The 20,300-nt window shown below is 51.8% G+C and overlaps 1 protein-coding gene across 1 annotated transcript; it reads left to right on the plus strand.

Moving 5' to 3' along the window:
* The first annotated feature begins 13,800 nt into the window (after positions 1-13,800).
* Positions 13,801-14,721, plus strand: LOC148593483 (olfactory receptor 14A16-like). The gene has a single exon (XM_088530785.1). The coding sequence runs from the start codon at positions 13,801-13,803 to the stop codon at positions 14,719-14,721; it is 921 nt and encodes a 306-aa protein (XP_088386911.1).
* The last annotated feature ends 5,579 nt before the right edge of the window (positions 14,722-20,300 follow it).

The following is a 20,300-nucleotide window of genomic DNA, read 5'->3' on the forward strand; positions in this document are numbered from 1 at the left end:
CCCAAAGGTGCTGTGTGCCCGCAGCAGTGACTGTGTCGCCTGTGAAGGTCAGCGCTCAGCCTGCCCAGGGAGCTCCCCACAGCACTGAGGGGAGAAGTTCTGGGTGGGAGGATTATCCTCCACCAGGTCAGGCTCCTTCTCCTGCTTGTGAGTGTCGTTGTCCTTCATGTGAGTGACGTGCAAGTACACGACACTAAGGGGTAAGGCTCGGTGATGAAGCAGGTCCCATGACAAAGTCTTTTTTCTCCTGAGAGTGATTGAAATGCCAAGGATTTCTGTTCTATCAAAGAATGTTCCCACATTGAGGAGGCACCTTTGCATGTTTCTGTGTGCACCATCATATATATATATGCACATTTCTATACCAACAGACTCCTGCAGTGACCCTTTTGCAGTGGACACTAGATTTCTGCATATTGAAGAGCCCTGCCATAGAAGGGGAGGCCCTCGACTCCTGCAGATTTTGTGCACCAAAGCTACTCCTTCTCTCTGAAGTTTCTGGAATACAGGCACGGACGGTGCAGTGGCATGAGGACAAGGTCTATCTCTAGGTCTATCAAGGTCTATCTCTAGACATCTCGACATCTAAAAAGAGGTAAGGTCTTTCCTTGCTTCCATTTGGCTGTTCTCCTCCCTGGCCAGAATCAGATCTGGTGTGACAGATTCAGATACAAATATCTCTATTGAGGAGGGCAAGATTGATGGGGACAAATCCTTCACAAAGCTCTTCTCCTTCACACACAACCGGTGTGAGCGCTATATTCAGCTCTCATGCTGGTGAATGGAGAATATTCCCAGCAGATTTTCCAGGCCAAGTCCCTTCCAAGCAATGCAAGATGCCATTCCCAGGCATCTCCAGAAACACTAATCAAAGAGTAGTTTGACACATCCAGTTAAACCTGCAGCACAGCAGAAAAAACTCCTTTGGAGCTATGGGAAGTGGGTCCCTGCTGCAGGGAATGCAGCCATTTCAATGTGGATTACCTGAAATGGGGCTGAGTTAAGGGAGAGAGGAAATATGGGGGATTTTTGAGAAAATGGTTTGGATCAGACAAGTCTGCACTAAATTTTTGCTTTCTTTCCTTCCTTGGACAGGAGTCCCAAAGGAGCTAATGTCCAACAGCAGCTCATTCAATGAGTTCCTCCTCCTGCCATTCGCAGACACACGGGAGCTGCAGCTCTTGCACTTCTCGCTCTTCCTGGCCATCTACCTGGCTGCCCTCCTTGGCAATGGCCTCATCATCACAGCCGTAGCCTGCGACCACCACCTCCACACCCCCATGTACTTCTTCCTCCTCAACCTCTCCCTCCTTGACCTTGGCTCCATCTCCACCATTGTCCCCAAATCCATGGCCAATTCCCTGAGGAACAACAGGATCATTTCCTACTCAGGATGTGTTACCCAGGTCTCCCTGGTAGCATTATTGTTTTCAGCATAGTTTTCTCTCCTCACTGTCATGGCCTATGATCGCTACGTTGCCATCTGCAGACCCCTGCACTATGGGACCATCATGGACAGCAGAGCTTGTGCCAAAATAGCAGCAGCTGCCTGGGCCAGCGGCTTTCTCAATTCCCTCCTGCACACTAGGAACACATTCTCACTAACGCTGTGCCAAGACAATGAGGTGGAGCAGTTCTTCTGTGAGATCCCCCAGATCCTCAAGCTCTCCTGCTCACACTCCTACCTCAGGGAAGTTGGGCTTCTTATGCTTAGTATTTGTTTATTCTTTGCATGTTTCATTTTCATTGTGGTGTCCTACGTGAAGATTTTCACAGCTGTGCTGAGGATCCCCTCTGATCAGGGCCAGCACAAAGCCTTTTCCATGTGCCTCCCACACATGGTCGTGGTCTCCCTGTTTCTCAGCAGTGGCACGTTTGCCTACATGAAGCCCCCAACCATCTCCTCCCCAGCTCTGCATCTGGTGGTGGCTGTTCTGTATGCAGTGGTGCCTCCAACGGTCAACCCTCTCATCTACAGCATGAGGAACAAGGATCTGAAGAACGCCCTAATGAAACTGGCTCAGTCGGTGCTAGAAATAAGCTCCCTGTCCTTTCTAACAAGTGGTTCCTAATGCATCTCAGATAGTTCTGTGCTTTGAGCATTCTCCCTGTGTTTATAATGATTTTTTTTACATAAGTTTTTGAATGCATCCTACTTTGCCAGAAGCATGAACTTACTCTGTGTAATTGCCATACCTGCTGTAAATATGTATGTCCTTGTGTTTCTGTGTCAGTCCTGGCTTTGCTCAAATAAAAGTGGATTTCCTCACTGCCGTATTTGAAGGTTGGCCTCTCCTTCTAAAGTCAGATTCTAAAATGTGCTCAGGGACTTTCGCCATCAAAGTATCTGTTTCTTTCTCAGGACTCTCCAGGGCCTCCAGCAATGATCTCATAGATGATGAGTTAGGGAAGGAGGGTTGGATTCAGTTCTCACCTGTGGGTGCTCAGAGCTGCTGCAGGTGGAGAATGGTCAAGCACTATCTTCCATGTGACAGGGCTGAAGATGCATATGGAGCCTCCAGGAGATCACAGGGCGTCTCCAAGGGCACCATGTTCCTAGCAGTGAATGGACCTTCAGAAATTCAAGGGGCGCCACCCAAATGGAAAGGGCAAAAACAATGAATGTGCAGGCTAGGGAGATCTCTGCAGTCCCACAAGAGGCAGTGGGGACCCAGGAAGCCCAGGAAGGGAGCCTGGAGAGTCACTGAGGTCACCTTCAGTGTCAGTGTTTGGCTGCCTGGGCAGCTCCTTCCTGCCGGCCCCGGTGCCTGTAGCCAGAGGACCAGCCGGCCCTGCCCAGCCTCCCTCCCAGCTCAGAGGCCAAGGACGGCTCTGCACCAACCCCAGTGTGGTACAAGGATGGGGCCCAGCAGGGTTTGTGGGGGGACAGGGCAGTGCGGGCTGTCATGGGGACCGTGTCAGAGGGACATTTCCCCGGGGTGAGCACCCTGCCCTGGGTGCTGTCTGCACAGTGGAGCCAGGGAGCCGTGTGCGGGTGCAGGGATGGGCACACATGGAAGCCCCCATGTTCCCCTTGGGAGAAGGGAACCTGCCAGGAGCTCTCCCAGCCCTGCCCCACCAGCACCAGTGATGACCATCCCTGCTGCTGCACCCAGTTTCTCCATTCTGAACTCAACCACATCCCCAAGCTGCTCCCTACAGCTGGCTGCAGGGACATCCATGGGGCCTGGCCATTCCTGCTCCTCACAAGCCGCTTGTTCAAGGCAATGCTGGAAGAACATCCTCTTGGCCCTGCCCTGCCTATGGCTGGGACAAGTGAGCAATCCCCTCCAGAGAATGATTCCTGGGACAGGCACTTGGGAACAAGCAGCTGGCAGTGCTGATGGGAGCCCATCTGGGACATGTCCTCTGGGTGGACAAGGAGGCCTCAGGCTGCCCTCAGCCTTTTGGGGAGGAGTTGGTGGCTGGGAGGAGTGTGGGGAGGAGGGACGTGAGTCCTCTGTGGTTTGTGAGGTGAAGGTTCTGACATGTGCTGGGGACCAGGACACTGCTGCCTTCTAGGTCCTCTTCCAGCTCCTGGGAGGTCATTGCACGAGCCAACCAGCCCTGGAGAACACCTATCTCCACAGCCTGGGAGCCAGTACAGGGAGGGTGTGTGCACATGGGGTGCCCTTTGAGCCGCATACTTGCTCACATTGCTTAAAGGAGACTGTACCCACCTTCTCACCCTGCCTGGGTGCTTGGTCACTCCCACTGTGGTCTCACCCTTGTCACCTACAAGCTCGCACCCAAGACCTAGCCCTCGAGTTCAAAGAGCTCCATACACCTGAGCTGCTCATTCACACCAAGGGCAGCCCCCTTGCTCATCTTCCTGTGGTCCATCCTGAAGATCTCGGAACCTGCCACTGTACAGGCTCTATAATCATGTGTGAGATTCCACCACATCCCAGCTATTCCAGCAACAATGTCTCAGTCAGATGAGCACCTCCATTTGCTCCTTTCTCATTTCCAGGCTTTATGCACTTGTGCAGGTTTCAGTTGCAGAGCCTTCGCTGTGGCACAGAGAACAGGTTGGTGATGGTGAAACTTGTTCTACCAAGGGCCAAGGACACAGCGTTTGCAGTGGCTGCGCTTCAGAGCACGGGCATGCTGTCATGCAGAGCAGGTGTCCATGAGATGGTGAGAGGAGATTCCCACTAAGATGGCAAAGCCTGCAGAGTCCGGGGTAGGGGGAAACAGAGTTGGACCGCCCAGCCCTGGCAAGAGAGGGTTTTGCTCCCTTAGCTCCCTCTGCAGCACCTTGGGGCCTGGGACAGAGCTGATCTGATTTCCAGGAAGGACAATGCACCAGTGAAGAAGGTCCTGGCTTGGGCTGTATTGCAGTGACCATGTGGACATCATTAACACTGTCCTTGTTCCAAAAAGGGGGTGACAGAGAAGAGAACTAGAAGGTTTCAGGAGCCTAGGGACACGAGAGAAGATATTTGTGTGATATGCATCCCATTAGAGCATCATGCTTGCATGTGGGCAGTGCAGACTGTGCCTAAAGGCAGAGGTGGGACTCATTTGTTTGGGCACAGGTGGGACAATGAGGACACCCTAGGGCACTTGCCCAACACCACTGCAAAAGGACTTTCCTGGGAGTACCAGGCTCTATCTGCCAGAAACATGCAGTTGTGCAGGATGTCCCAGGCATCTGACATGGCCCTTCAAGTCTATTTTTATGTAATTGGATGAAGAGTCTGACAGATGGCATTATGGTCTTGCATCATAAGGACCTACTCGTGTCCCAGCTTCATAGTGGGTGCTGCTCTAGCAGTATTGGTCATCTGGGGTAATTTCTGATGGCCACGGAAATTCCCCACTTGGCCCCCAACTCATGATCTAGAAAGATACGGGTCTCCCAGCAGCTCCATCAGAGCCAGCAGACACTAGCACATGCCTTGCACCACCTCTGTCTCATCCAATGTCACCATGTGTTCCTGTGTGGCCACCTCATTCCCACCCTTCGTTTCCAGGGATTACCTGAAATGAGATAGATGCTGACTGCCACCAGAGTTCCTCTCACCAGGCACACCCTGCCAACAGTTAATGTTATTCAGAGCAGGCGCTTGATTCAGTGACACAGACAGAGACCTGCAGGGACATGTGGGGTGTCTGGGATGTCCTGCACAACCACGTGGTTCTAGCAGATACAGCATGGGACCTTTAGGAAAGCCATGTCCCTTTGGAGTGGTGGCTGGCAAGAGGCCTACAGTGACTCATGTTTCTTACCAGTATCCAATCAACAGGATGCCACCATTGCCTAAGGCCAAGTCCTCCTTATCTCCAGCGAGGCATGCTTCATAAACGGGAGAGTCACATCACATCAAGGTCTCTACTCTAGTTGCCGCACCCTTATAGCTCTCCCTCGGTGGAAACTCTTCCCACACTTAGATGAGGGAAATGGGCTAATGATGACCTCAGTGTGGCAAATCACAGGCTGCCCAGATCCAGGTACTTCTTCAGTGGCACCTTGTCCTTCTGGAGAGGGGTTCACCTCTGTCACAGGCCCAAGGTGCCATTAATTACCCCTAGGAGGCAAATCCCTCTCCTGTTTCTCCCTGGCCTTGGGCATTCCAGACTTCACTCTCTTTGTGGGAACCTCCTTTCAGCATAACCTTGACAAGTGCTCTCTACACAAGCGTGTCCCTGCTGCTAAGTTGGGCAATTGCACACAGAGTGTCCTTGACTCTTGGTAACAGGTTGCACCATTACAGATCTCTTCTCCGTGCCACAGCTCAGGCTTTCCAACCCCAATATCCCACACAAGTGCATGCAGCCTGGGTCACAGAGGGGAGCAGATGGAGAGGCACGAGCTGTCACTGCATTGAAAGGCAGTTGGAATAATGGAGATGCTTTGAGACCACTCACATGACTAGAGGGCTGTGAAGGCACAGGACAAGTTCTACGGGCAGGAAGGTTAGGGGGGAAGAGCAGGATGGGGTGGATGTCCTTGATGTGAAGGAACAGCTCAGATGGAAGGAGCTCTTGCATGGCGTGGATCAAGGTCTGGGTGAGAGCTTGTGTAGGCTCCCTCCGGGTGAGGGAATCTGACAATCTGAAGGGCAATGGAGTTTAGGAAAACTAGAAGGTATTTAAGGACCCCAGCCACCCAGCACAAGGATGGTCCATCCCGATGCTCATTAAAACTAGAAGACACCTTGGGAAATCAGCTTGGCTACACAGGATAGTATTGTCTACTTCGAAGGGATGGTGTTACAATAAGGAGAAAAACCAGGTCCTGTCTTAGGACAGATGAACCCTCCCAGTGAGATGGGCTGGGGAATGTCTAGCTGGGCAGCAGCTCTTTGGAGGACCTTTGTGGGCAGTGAGCCAGCAACATGCTTTGGAGGCCACAGTGTCCTGGACTGCATGAAGAGGAGTCCCCCTACTCTGTACTCATTAGAGTACCTCTAGATACTGCATCCAACTGGGGCTCTCTGCTCATCACGTGAAGTGAGTTCAGTCTCAGGCCTCCAAGAAGGTTGGGGGCTGGAGCATCACTTGCCCAGCCTGTGAGGAGAGGATTCAGGTTTATTCAGTGCAAAGAAGTTAAGGGTTCTGCTGAAAAAATCTTTTTTTTTTTTCTTTTAGCCTGTGGGTCAGCACCTGACATGGGCTCCCCAGAGTCAGGCCCTTCTATTGTTGTGAGGTTGCTTTTCAGGCCTGGTAAGCACATGGCCTGCATAGAGAAGCAGAGGGCCATGAGCTTCTTTAGCCTGCTCAAGTGCCACAGCTAATGGGAACAGAGCAGGAGCCTGTGACTGGCTGCAGGGTGGTTTTGGGGATGATGGAAGTTGTTCTGGTAGTGGGAAAGAGTTTGAGAAGGGGAAAGAACCACCAACTGCAGCTTGAGGTACCGACTTGACTTGAAGAAAAGAGAAATGTCACTTAAGAGTAGTACTGTGGTGTAACAGGTCACCTGGATTGGACCTGAGATCAAGCAATGCCTTCAAGGAACAGTCACTAAGGACAGAGAGACATGGGAAAAGCTGGAGAGATGCTGGGGTGAGAACAAGGTGGGGAAGCAGCTTGATGTCTACAGGCTGCAGGGAAACAGGCACAGGCATGGGAAAGTGTAGGAGAGCCCAAGGGAGAGACAGCCGAGGGCGGTGCCAAAAATCTCCTCAAGAACTAGGTCTGTGTCCTCTTGGTCATGGCTGGTGTGTCTGCCATTGAGGCCTAGAAGAAGACACTTCTTCCTTCTGGCAACAGGGCCTCCTTGCCTGCTTTCCCCCAGGCACACAAGGTGTCCTGGATCAGTGTCCTGCCCAAGGCCTTGAACACCCCCACCTACACACTGCTCCAACCAAAAGCCTTGGGCAAAGCATGATGGAAAGGATGTCTGTACTCAGGGACTGGGCACCTCTATTTGGTCATTCTGCTTGAAAACACACATGAAGGGTTGACCTGGCATCAGAGGAACCTGCACCTTGCCTTTTCCTATCTGCAATCATGGCTTCCAACTCTCTGCTCTAATCAGCCCCTGGGGAGGCTTTGCTTGATAATGAACCACAGTGGGACCCATTAAGCCTCCAAGAAACTTTCAGGACGTGCTTCTGACTTGAACTTCTTGAGAAGTTTCTTCAGTCTCCTCTCAGCATTGGTGATTCATGGGCTCAGCACCAAGTACTCCCAAGGGGTCAGTCAAATGCAAAACCCCTCAGGAGCCATGATTCTTGCCATAATTTTCTTCAATTTTCAAATCTTCTATAGCTTATTGGAAAGGAGTGTATTAACATTAGACTGATTACAATGAGCACCTGGGAAAGAAACATGGCTATTTTTTTTTGAGCTTTATTCTTCCATTTTCTGAATCAGCCATATGCACATTCTCCACTTCCTAGAGTGTCTCCTAATGAAGTATGGACGTGTGTGAAAAGTAATGGTTTTGAGGGGAGACCTGTATGCAGAACCTTCTTGCTCAGCTCCCCAGCTCTGCCACTTCTCTCATCAGCCACTGGGGCCTTGGATCACTCTGGCTAAAATCAAACTGTTTTTCTCACTCCAGTAGCTGAATGTTACAGCCTACAAGGAATAACCTTCCTTGAACCGCTTTTCACAAACAGATAGTAAAGGCTGGATAGAGTGAATGACCTGGTTAAGGGACAACAAGAGTCTCCTGAAAGACTCCCTGAAGCTCAAAGCAGCAAGGGAAGAGTTGAGAGGTGTCTGAACGATAAAGAGCAAGGGGAGAAGGAATACTCAAACCATGGAAAGTGCAGATGTTCAGATCATCTGAATCAAAGCTGACTTTCAAAGTGATAAGTGTCAGACCCCATCTATGTAGTTGCCTCTGTCAAATGCAGTTGTCTGGAATTCCCTTTCTAGTCAATGCAGGGGAATAAGTGGTCTTAACAGACATTTGATTTCAGAACCCCAGGGGAACACAACTGCCCCAGGGAATCTCCAGCAGCACCAGCCTCTGTATGTGATCAAATTGAATCCAAACCCTACAGCAGATTTTAGACATAAGTCAGAACATTCTCATAGAATAACAAAAATTATCCCTTCTAAAACTTCTGGCCATTTTTAACATTATGAAATACATTTTCATTTTTCTTATTTGGCAGCACTATGTTGGTGCACAACACTGACCATGGCAATGAAGTAAGGCTGGAAGCAGATTCATAGATAAAGTTCTCAGGAGAATTTGTGTTAAGGGCACCTTTGCTCTTTTCTGGCCTATCACTTCTATCTTAAGTAGCACAGTGCATGAAACCCTGCTGAGGAGGTGAAGAACAGCGAGCCTGCTTTGGTGCCTCCAGGAGGAAGACTGTCTTCTGCCACAGACTGTCCTCCATCCCACTTCTACCCAAAGAGCAGCCCACAGCAGTTATCGTGGAGCTGAGGCTCACCCTCATCTCAGCCTGTGCTCAGACTTTGTGCTCTTTCATCCCACAGGCCTTTGATCCTGTCTTGCCAAACGCCAAACCCTCAAACCAAGCCCCAACCCCAGGCAACCCCATAGTTCTGCCCAGGGCACACACTTGCCAGGGCAGGGACAGAGAAGTGACCTCTCCAGTTGCCCCTTTCAGACATTTCTCAGGCTTCACCTTGTTGGTGAAGGTTGACTGAAGCCAAATAGGGCTGTGCTTGCTAGAATCCCAGTCCCATTCAGCAGTGAGCCCACATTTTCCTTCTTCATTATTTACTCTTACTGAAGCAGGAGCAGGGAGATTTGGCTTTCCTCAAACCATCCTTACTTTACTGGACAATATTTGTGATTTCCTCCTTTGCAGCCTCTCCTTTCTTCCCCTTTCCACATGCTGCCTTATTGACTTGAAGGCCACACGCCAGTTCCCTCTTTAGGCTAGCTGGGCTCCAGAGATGTTTCCTAATTTTACCACCTGTTTGTATGGAGCATTCTTCTTCTTAACAGATGCCTACTTGATGGCTGCCTTTCCTGAGGTCCTCCACCCTTCAGAACTGCTTGGAGCTGCTCTCCTCAGAGTGGGGAACCTGGAGCCTTGGCCCCCAACAAAGACATGGTCACCATGGGGACCACACGCTCACAATGGCCTTATGGGCATGTTACTACTGCCATCACAAAGCCCTGGTGGTTTCCAAGGAGACCCTATCATCATGCCCTGCTGCACACCATGGCAGACCCTATCATGATGCCTTTGTGGGGACTATGGAGGTCCCACCATGATTCCTTGGTGGAGACCATGGAGAAAGACGCCATCACAACGTCTTGTTAAAAACTATGGGGATCCCATCATGATGCCTTTCTAGAGATCCACAGCAGAGATCTACACAAGGCCAGCTCTGTTGCTCTGCCCACTAAACCTCATCCCTACAATCCTGACAGGCTCTCTGTCCATCCCTAAGCAGAGCTCCCTGCATCCCACTGCTCTCTCCAGGGTTTCCTTTGTCTACACCTCCCGCACATTTCCCTGCCATCCCAGGCCATCACTTCCTCACTCTTGCTGGGGTCTTCTTCTCCCCTGAGTCACTCCCAGTTTAAGGCTCTCCTCACCGTCTTGGCCACCTGGTTGATGACCATCAGGCCGGCAGATGGGAAGAGTCTCCATCCAAAGAAAATGTGACAACCAGCAGCCTTGTTGCCCTGCTGTGGGCTCAGCTCCAGGTCCTCCTCCAGCTCCTACTGAAAAAATAAGATGAAGGAGAAGAGAAAAAAAAAGGGAGGGGAGAGCGGGAAAGACCCTTGCTATTTGTCCTCTCCAGTTTCATCTTGTAATAAGCTGGTATGAGAGTACATGAAAGCAATATGAATTATAGTATAGGAAATGCAGAATAAAGTCATGACTATTTAGGACATGTTTCTCCTTTTCGCATCAGTGCATGCCCAGATGTGCAGGGATGCTGCTGCTGGAGGCATAATCCGTGCATCACTGCTCTGTTCCAGAGCAAAGGCCACCACAATGGCACTGGCTGAAGACTCCAAAGCCCATGGAGAGATCAGCAGGTTGTGAGGAAGCTCCAAAAGTGCCTTTGCCCACTCTGCCTATTAACAACACCAGCAGCACCTTTGCTGGCCCCATCAAGCCAATAAGCAGGGGAAAGGGGATACCTGGGGAGTGCCAGGCACCCAAAGGCCGTGGCAGTGCCGTAGGGACCATGGGTGTATGTGTGCAGGGATTGTACATGGGCACATGGGCCACTTGTGACTGTCACACCTGCCAAGCCTGAGGCATTAGCCCAGTCCTTGTTCATATCATCTGGCAGGGGGATCAGAAATTCAGGAGAGGAGAGCTAGAAGGTTTTGAGAAGGCAGAAACTGGAGCAGAGACCTGGCGGGGTGAGGATGCCTCCCATTTATGCAGCACCATGGATGTAGACAGGATGGGCTTTCCCTACAGCCAGTGCTGGAATGTCTTTGGGTACAGGATGGAAATGTAGGATGCCCTGGGACACTTGCCCAGCAGTCACTCCAAGGGGCATGATTTTCCTGCAGGTGCCCTGCTGCATTTGCTAGAGACACGTGATTGTGCTGGACACCCCAGGCATGTGACAAGGCCCTGCCAGCACTTTTCTATGCCATCAAATCAAGGATCTGCACTGAATTACCAGAGCTGCTGCTTAGCGCTATAATCTTTCTATGCTTCATCTTCATTGTTCCTGGGGCTGCCATTCTATTTGGCACCTGGGGTCATTTCAGATGGGCAATGCAATTCCCCATTGGCCCCCCAACCCGATCCTCTAGGATCATGCAGGTCTCCCAGGAGCTGCATCAGAGCAAGTGGGCACTGGCACAGGCCTTGGACCTCCTCAGTCTTTTGGACTGTCACCAGAGAGTGTTTGTGTGTGATCAGCTGACTCTCATCCTCCATCTCCAGTGATTGGAACTGCAGCTTAGACAAGGAGCTCTCTTGCAGACCTCTGTGTTGTGCTCACTTCAGTTGTGGTAAGGGGAATCACTTGACCTGCCTGTGAAGTTCACAGGAGTTTTCTGAATCCCACTTTACGCCAGGGGCTTCTAGACCAGCATGAGGTGCCAAGACTGACACATCTGAGTCAGTCCCTGAACCATGTGTCAAGGAACTCCTCTCTTGTCCTAACTAGGTGTCCTGCCTAGGTCAGAGATGAGGGTTTGGGGGGTTCCAGAGGAGCACATTTCTATTTCTCATAGATAGTCATGCTCTGATGAAAGAACTTGCAATGTTGGAAATAGTTGCTCTCCACTCAATGGGAAAAGATGACAGGTGATTACTTCAGTCTATTCCAGTGAACATTTCCCAGGAGGAGGGAGCACGAGGGACAGAGAAATTGGTGAGTTCAGCTGGGCCTCTGCTCCTGAGCGGGGCCAGGCTCCTGGGACGGAGGCAGCTCGTGGCAACCTGGCAGCACTGCCCAGAGACAGCCGAGTGCAGGAGCAGCTCCTGTGCCAAGAGCAGCAGGGCTGCGGGCACTGCCTGCTGCTGCGGACAGCAGAGGAGAGAAGGCAGCGAGAGGGGAACGGCAGTATGGAGCGGGAGGACAGAGGAGACCACAGCTCTTGACACGGTGAGTTTGTGCTTACAGGACAATGCTACGGAGCTTCTTGAAGGGGACATAAGAACTCGTCACACCTCATGGGTGGCAGCATTCTTCTCTTCTTTCTCCTGGTTTTTGCAGTGCAGAGGAAGAGGAGCTGCTTCAGAGCAGGGATTCTCTAACATACCACCTAAGGGCAGGGCATCCTGCTGCCTTCCCCAATAGAAATGGCAGTGATGTGAAGCCGGGTTGTGCAGACAGGGTGAGAGGTCTGCACTTCAGAGCAGGGTCCCTTCACCCAAAGGTGCTGTGTGCCCGCAGCAGTGACTGTGCCACCTATAAAGGTCAGCACTCAGCCTGCCCAGGGAGCTTCTCACAGCACTGAGGGGAGAAGTTCTGGGTGGGAGGATTATCCTCTACCAGGTCAGGCTTCTTCTCCTGCTGGCAGGGTGCTGCGGAGGTCAGGTCTGGTCACAGGTCTAGCTGTGAGCACATTTCAGAGGGCACTTTGCAAAAGGAAAGACAAGGCAGGCATTTCCTGAAAGAGAAGCCAGTGAGTTGGTGCTTACAATTTCATTCCACTTGGTAAGAGTAAAATGGAAACAAAACTGTCAGATTTGGACAACAGATTGAGGCTCATTAAGAGATTCAAGGAGCAGCCAAAGAGTCTGCCAGGGACTTCAGACTGTCCCCTCACCCACCCCTTAGTCCATAGACAGCACCAACTTCTCCCGGGCTGCTGCATCAGGGTCTATCTGAGCTGCTCCTTAGCACCTGCAAACATGGGGGTGCCCCTGGACACTCCCCTGCTCCTGGAGGTTTCTGCGGGGGGAACTGGGCTCACTTGTGAGTATCATTGTCCTTCATGTGAGTGAGGTGCCAGTACACGACAGTGAGGGGCAAGGCTCAGTGATGAAGCAGGTCCCATGACAACGTCCTAACAAGTTTTTCTTCTTTTTTTTTTTTTCCTGTTGTGATGCACAAGGGTTTATGCTGAGAATGATTGAAGTGCCAAAGATTTCTGCTCTATCAAATAATGTTCCTACAGTGAGTAGGCACCTTTGTGTGTTTGTATGTGCACCATCATATATATTATTTATATGCACACTTATGTATCAACAGACTCCTCCAATTATCCTTTTGCAGAGAAGACTTGATTTCTAAACGTTGAAGAGCCCTGCCATAGAAGGGGTGGACATCACCTCCTGCAGCTTGTGGGCATCAAAGCCACTCCTTCTCTCTGCAGTGCCTGGAATAAGGGTGCAGGGTGCAGGGTTAAAGGAGGCATGAGGACAGGGTCTATTTCTAGACATCTCGACATGTAGAAAGGGTAAGGTCTATCCTTGTTTCCTTTTGACTGTTGTTCTCCCTTGTTGGAGTGAGATCTGGTGTGGCAGACTCAGATACAAATATCTCTGTTGAGGAGGGCAAGACTGATGGGGGTGAATCCCTCACAGAGCTTTTCTCCTTCAGATACAACTGGTGTGAGGGCTGTATTCAGCTCTCATGCTGCTGAATGGAGAATATTCCCACTTGGTCTTTGGACTAAGTCCATTCCAAGCAATGCAATATGCCATTCCAAGGTTTCTCCACAAATACCACTCAAAGACTAGTGCATCTATTTGCACCCGCAGCAAAGCAGAAATAACTCCTCCAGAGCTATGGGGAGGAGTCCCTGCTGAACTTGGCACACTCAGCCAGTTCAAAGTGGAGCACCAGAAAGGGAGCTGAAATAAGGGAGAGAGGAAATGTGGGGAGTTCCTTGAGAAACTGAAATCATTTGGCTCAGAAAAGCCTGCTTTAACTTTTGGCTTTCTTTCCTTCCTTGGACAGGACTCCTGTACCCCTAAGGAACTAATGTCCAACAGCAGCTCCTTCAGCAAGTTCCTCCTCTTGGCATTTGCAGACAGGCGGGAGCTGCAGCTCTTGCACTTCTCGCTCTTCCTGGCCATCTACCTGGCTGCCCTCCTGGCCAACAGCCTCATCATCACAGCCGTAGCCTGTGACCACCGCCTCCACACCCCCATGTATTTCTTCCTTCTCAACCTCTCCCTCCTTGACCTGGGCTCCATCTCCACCACTGTCCCCAAATCCATGAGCATTTCCCTTTGGAACAACAGGACCATTTCCTACTCAGGATGTGCTGCACAGATCTTCCTGTTATCAGTCTTGTTTGCGGCAGAGTTTTTTCTCCTCACAGTCATGGCCTATGACCGCTACGTTGCAATCTGCAGACCCCTGTACTATGGGACCCTCCTGGGCAGCAGAGCTTGTGTCAAAATGGCAGCAGCTGCCTGGACCTGTGGTTTTCTCCTTGCTCTCCTGCAAACTGGGAACACATTTTCCCTTCCACTGTGCCAAGGCAACGTGGTGGAGCAGTTCTTTTGTGAGGTTCCTCAGATCCTCAGGCTGGCCTGCTCAGAGTCCTACCTCAGGGAAGCTGGGCTTCTTGTGAGTAGTGTCTGTTTAGGCTTTGGGTGTTTCATTTTCATTGTGGTGTCCTACGTGCAGATCTTGGCTGCTGTGCTGAGGATCCCCTCTGAGCAGGGTCGGCACAAAGCCTTTTCCATGTGCCTCCCACATCTGGCTGTGGTCTCCTTGTTTGTCAGCACTGGCATGTTTGCCTACCTGAAGCCCCCTTCCATCTCCTCCCCAGTTGTGAATCTGGTGGTGGCCGTTCTGTACTCGCTGGTGCCTCCAACACTGAACCCCCTCATCTACAGCCTGAGGAACGACGAGCTCAAGAATGCCCTAAGGAAACTCATCCAGCGGGTCTAGTGCCAGCAACAAGATCTGTCCTAGGGGATTTGGCAGTAAGGATAAGTGTTGTTCATTTTTTTCTTGCTTGCTTTTTTTCTCTTATATTACAGTAAAGGAAAAATATATAGTGTGATTCATGACATTTCTCTGCAGGAATGTCTCTTTTGAATTTGCCACAGGGACCATGTTGAAGCAGGACGCCAGGCTTCCCCCTTCACCAGCAAAGAGGGGGGAGACTCTGAGCCCCACTAAGCAACTTCCGATGTCTCCCATGCAATGAGGAGAGTTTCCCTGTGCACTGTCTCTTCCAGCACTGGAGCTCAGGGACACAGAGTCAGGCTCACACGAGTACAGACAGGGTGAGACCATGGCTCCTGTGTCCTTTAGGAGAACTCAGCTCCCCTAGCCTCAATCAGGGGGCAATTTTTCCCTGCTATCCCATGGAGGTCATAGTCACGTGTCGCCCGGCACTGGTCCCTTCCTTCTACACTGCTCCAACAGTCCAAGTGGGGCATGAGTGGAGGGGAGGAGAGGCTGGATGCAGCCTATGGGGACAGAAATCTGCTTCTCAGGACCATCTCCACACTGCCATAGCAGGCATTTCCTTGTTGCACCCTTCAAAGGGCCACTTTTTTTTTTTCCTCTTTTCAAGGCTCTTCTCATTTTCACACTGTCCTGCTGTGCTGTCTTGTGCCTATGTGCCCTAAGTGCTCTTGTAACATGGTGCTTCCTGGTACATTTCTGTGATCTCAGGAAGGACTAGGGGCTGGGCACCCTTATGCCAAGCCTGGCCTCCACAAGAACATTTCCTATAACAAAAGAGCATCTCCTCTGCGATTTGCCTCAAGCATGGCCTTTCTTCACAGATGGATCTCAAAGGGGTCTCGTGTTCTGCTTGTGGACTCCATAGGCTCTAGGGGACGAGCTCCAAGGGTGTTTGATCTGTGTGATCTCCTAGGGACCAAGGGCAACACTCAGAGTTCACCTCTCAGTGGCCAGTGCCAATGGAGATGGGAAATTGTTTCTGAATCACCCGCAGCAGATGGTCTCACAGGTGACAGTGCTGATGGGATTTGTCCTCCATCCTTCTGGAGGAGAATCTCCAGGAGATACCCAGGAGAGTTTAGAAGATCTCCACAGTCCAGGCGAGGGCTGTGAGTGGAGCCTCATAAAATGATGGATAGTCCACCATGGAGTAGCCAGAAGGCAGATCTTTAAATCCAGGTGCACATGAGGAAAGGAGGTCTTTCAGCCCTTGGAGAGGCAATGGGGACCCAAGAGGGCAAGGGAAGTGGCACTGGAGTGTGAATCCTGCTGTGAAACACCAGAGACGGGAGCTAGTGCCCAGCCAAACACTTCTCCTCCCATTGCAAACACTCTGGGGTCGTGTGTCACCAGTATTGGTGGTGGTAGTCCCAGCCAAACTGGGTCTGCTTCTCTCTCTGACCCCCATGGACCATACTCCCACAGCTGCTCACTCTGCAAAGCAGCACCACCAGAACAGGGCAGGTGCAGGAACAGCCCAGCCAGCAATGGGGACACTGATCTGGGAAAAGGCTCTGTGGGGAGCAGAGATGTCCCAGGAAAGAGGCAAGGTAACATCCCAAGATAGAAAATGCAAAGGAGAGCCAGGTTTCTGTGTGCCCCAGCTCAGGACAGGAGCTTCTGGGGGGTCTGCAGGACCTGGGGTCCTCTGCTGGACTGTGCTGGGCAGTGTGGTGGGCTTGGAGGAGCTGCAGGCAGACAAGGAGGGGATCTGCTGGGCACAAGAGCAGGGAAGAGAGAGAGTGGTCAGCCTCACTGTAGGGCCTCACCTCCCTTACCAGGGAGCTGCTGTCCTTGTCCTTGGCCTGGTCATGCCATGGACATGGCAGAGCCTGGCCCTGCACCTCTCAGGTTATGACCAGCTGACCTCACTGCAGAGCTCTGCTTTGCACCGGCCACCACACTACAGTCATGAAAGCCTTGACAAGGAAAGCTGGGAGCTGAGGAGATCCCACAGAATCCCAGAATGCTTCAGCTTAGAAGGCACCTCTGGAGATCATCTAGTCCAACCCCCCTGAAAAAGCAGACTCACACAGACCATGTTGCACAGGATCACATCCAGGTCAGTTTGGAATATCTTTGGGCAGGAGACTCCACATCCTCTCTGGACAATCTCTGCTGGTGCTCTGTCACCCTCATACACAAGAGGTTCTCCCTCAAATTCAGGCAGAACTTCCTCTGCTTCAGTTTGTGATTGTTGTCTCTTATCATATCACTGCCCCGCACTGAGAATGTCTGGCCCCATTCTCTCAGCACACGCCCTTCAGGTATTTGGGCACACTGCTAAGATCCCATCTCTGCCTTCTCTTCTGTAGATCACAAAAGCACATTGCTGGCTTATGGCTCAGCCTGTAGTCCATCAGGAAAGTCCTCCCTTTCTGGGCACATGAGTAACGTGCATCTAATTTACAAGGAAAGACTGAGTCAGGCCTGTTCAGCCTGGAGAAGAGAAGATTGAGGGGGGATCTTCTCAGCATTTGCAAATACCTGAGGGGAGAATGTAAAGAGGATGCGACGGGTAAAGAGAAGTGGCGGGTGATGGTCGTGGGTGACTCCACGCTGCAGGGCACGGAGGCACCATTATGTAGACCGGACCCCTCATCGAGAGAGGTCTGCTACTTGCCAGGGTCCAAAATAAAGGATGTTACAGAAAGGCTCCCAAGAATTGTTCAAGAGTCTGACTACTATCCTCTAGTATTGTTTCATGTGGGTGCTAATGATGCCATGGGGAAAATGAGGGACGTCAAGCAAGACTTCAGAGCCCTAGGGATGGCCATCAAAGGTACGGGTGCCCAGGTAGTGTTCTCCTCTATTCTGCCAACGAGGGGAATGGACTCAAGGAGGAGAAGGCGGATATGGCAGCTTAACAACTGGCTGCGCCGCTGGGCCTGGCAACAGGGTTTTGGCTTCTATGACCATGGGTCTCTGTTTGATGACCACCAGCTAGTGGGGAATGATGGGACCCATCTTAGCAAGAGGGGCACACGTCTCTTTGCCAAAAGGCTGGCCAACCTGGTTAGGAGGGCTTTAAACTAGGCAAGAAGGGGGAAGGGGAGTGGCACACTGACACGGCAAGCAGTACCGCACTGCCCAGGTCAGATGGCATCCAGCCGGAGTATGGTAGTGGGGAAGTGAGGATAGGAAATGATCCCGGAGTGTCCTCTTTCACCCCTCCTGGGAAACCTGTGGCCTCTGTTGCTTCCCTGAAATGCCTGTATACCAATGCGCGAAGCATGGGGAATAAGCAGGATGAACTGGAGATCTGTGTGCGGCCCCAGCGTCATGATCTCATCGGAATCACAGAGACGTGGTGGGATAGCTCGCACGACTGGAGCGCTGCCATGGAAGGCTATGTGCTCTTTAGGAAGGACAGGCTGGGAAGGCGAGGTGGCGGAGTTGCTCTTTATGTGAGAGAGCAACTGGAATGCATGGAGCTCAGTCTGGGAGTCGAGGATGAGCGAGTTGAGAGCTTGTGGGTAAGGATTAGAGGGCAGGCTAATGTGGGAGACACTGTGGTGGGTGTCTGCTACAGGCCACCTGACCAAGACGAGGAGGTTGATGAGGCCTTCTGTAGGCAGCTGGATGTTGCCTCACGGTCACAGGCCCTGGTTCTCATGGGGGACTTCAACTACCCCGACATCAACTGGGAGGACAACACAGCCAGGCATAAGCAGTCCTGGAGGTTCCTGCAGAGCGTCGACGATAACTTTTTGACGCACGTTGTGGAGGAGCCGACGAGGAGAGGTGGGCTACTGGACCTCGTGCTATCAAATAGGGAGGGCCCAGTAGGAGATGTGAAGGTGGGGGGTAGCCTCGGCTGCAGTGACCATGAGTTGGTGGAGTTCAGGATTCAACGAGGAGGAGGCAGGGCTGTAAGTAGCCTTGCGACGATGGACTTCAGGAGGGCCAACTTTAGCCTCTTCAGAGACCTCCTCAGTAGAATCCCATGGGCTAGTGCTCTAGAAGGAAGGGGGGCCCAAGAGAGCTGGTTAGTTTTCAAGCGGCACTTCCTCCACGTCCAGCAACAGTGCATCCCTGTGTGTAGGAAGGGAGGCAGAGGGGGCAGGCGACCTGCGTGGATGAGCTGGGAGCTTGTGGCAATGCTCAAGCAGAAGGCAGCGGTATACAGAATGTGGAAAAAAGGACAGGCCCCCTGGGAGAAATACAGGAACGTAGTCAGGGAGTGCAGAGATGCGACAAGGAAAGCTAAGGCACGTCTGGAAGGCAAGCTGGCAAAGGACGTTAAAAATAACAAAAAAAAATTCTTCAAATACATTAACAGCAAAAGGAAGATCAGGGAAAACGTGGGTCCGCTGGCGGACGGGATGGGCACCCTGATTACAAATAACACAGAAAAAGCAGAGTTGCTCAATGCCTTCTTTGCTTCGGTGTTTACCAAGGGCAGCCCTTTAGAGCCCCAGGCCCTAGAGACAAGAGAAGAAGCTGGTGGAGAGGAAGACTTGCCCTGGGTAGAGGAAGATTGGGTCAGAGAGCACCTAAGGAACCTCGATACCCACAAATCCATGGGCCCTGATGGGATGCACCCCAGAGTGCTGCGTGATCTGGCAGATGCCATAGCTAAGCCGCTCTCCATCATCTTTGAAAGATCCTGGAGAACGGGGGAGGTGCCGGAAGACTGGAAGAAGGCCAATGTCACGCCAGTCTTCAAAAAAGGCAAGAAGGAGGACCCAGGCAACTACAGGCCAGTCAGCCTCACCTCCGTCCCCGGAAAAGTGATGGAACGGCTCATACTGGCCGTTGTCTCCAGGCACATGGAGGACAAGAAGGTGCTCAAGAGTAGTCAGCATGGATTCACCAAGGGGAAATCTTGCCTGACTAACCTGATAGCCTTCTATGATGAAATGACCGGCTGGATAGACGAGGGGAGAGCGGTGGATGTCGTCTATCTCGACTTCACCAAGGCTTTTGACACCGTCCCTCACAACATCCTCCTGGGCAAGCTCCGGAAGTGTGGGAGAGATGAGTGGACAGTGAGATGGATTAGGAACTGGCTGGATGGCAGGGCCCAGAGAGTGGTGATCAGCGGTGCAGAGTCTAGTTGGAGGCCTGTGGCTAGTGGGGTCCCCCAGGGGTCAGTCCTTGGTCCAGTCCTGTTCAATTTATTCATCAATGACCTGGATGAAGGCACAGAGTGCTCCCTCAGCAAGTTTGCTGATGACACGAAACTGGGAGGAGTAGCCGATACCCCAGAGGACTGTGCTGCCATCCAGAGGGACCTGGACATACTGGACAACTGGGCGGTGAGAAACCTCATGCAATTCAACAAGGCCAAGTGCAAGGTCCTGCACCTGGGGAGGAATAACCCCAGACACCAGTACAGGCTGGGGACCGACCTTGTGGAGAGCAGCTCTGCAGAGAAAGACCTGGGTGTCATGGTGGATGATAAGTTGACCATGAGGCAACAGTGTGCCCTCATGGCCAAGAAGGCCAATGGAATCCTGGGCTGCATTAAGAAGAGCATCTCTAGCAGGTCGAGGGAGGTGATCCTGCCCCTCTACTCAGCCCTGGTGAGGCCGCATCTGGAATACTGT

The sequence above is a fragment of the Tinamus guttatus genome, unplaced genomic scaffold (genome assembly GCF_059628265.1).
Source record: "Tinamus guttatus ecotype Peru unplaced genomic scaffold, ASM5962826v1 Tinamus_guttatus_pri_ptg000387l, whole genome shotgun sequence".
NCBI lineage: Eukaryota > Metazoa > Chordata > Aves > Tinamiformes > Tinamidae > Tinamus > Tinamus guttatus.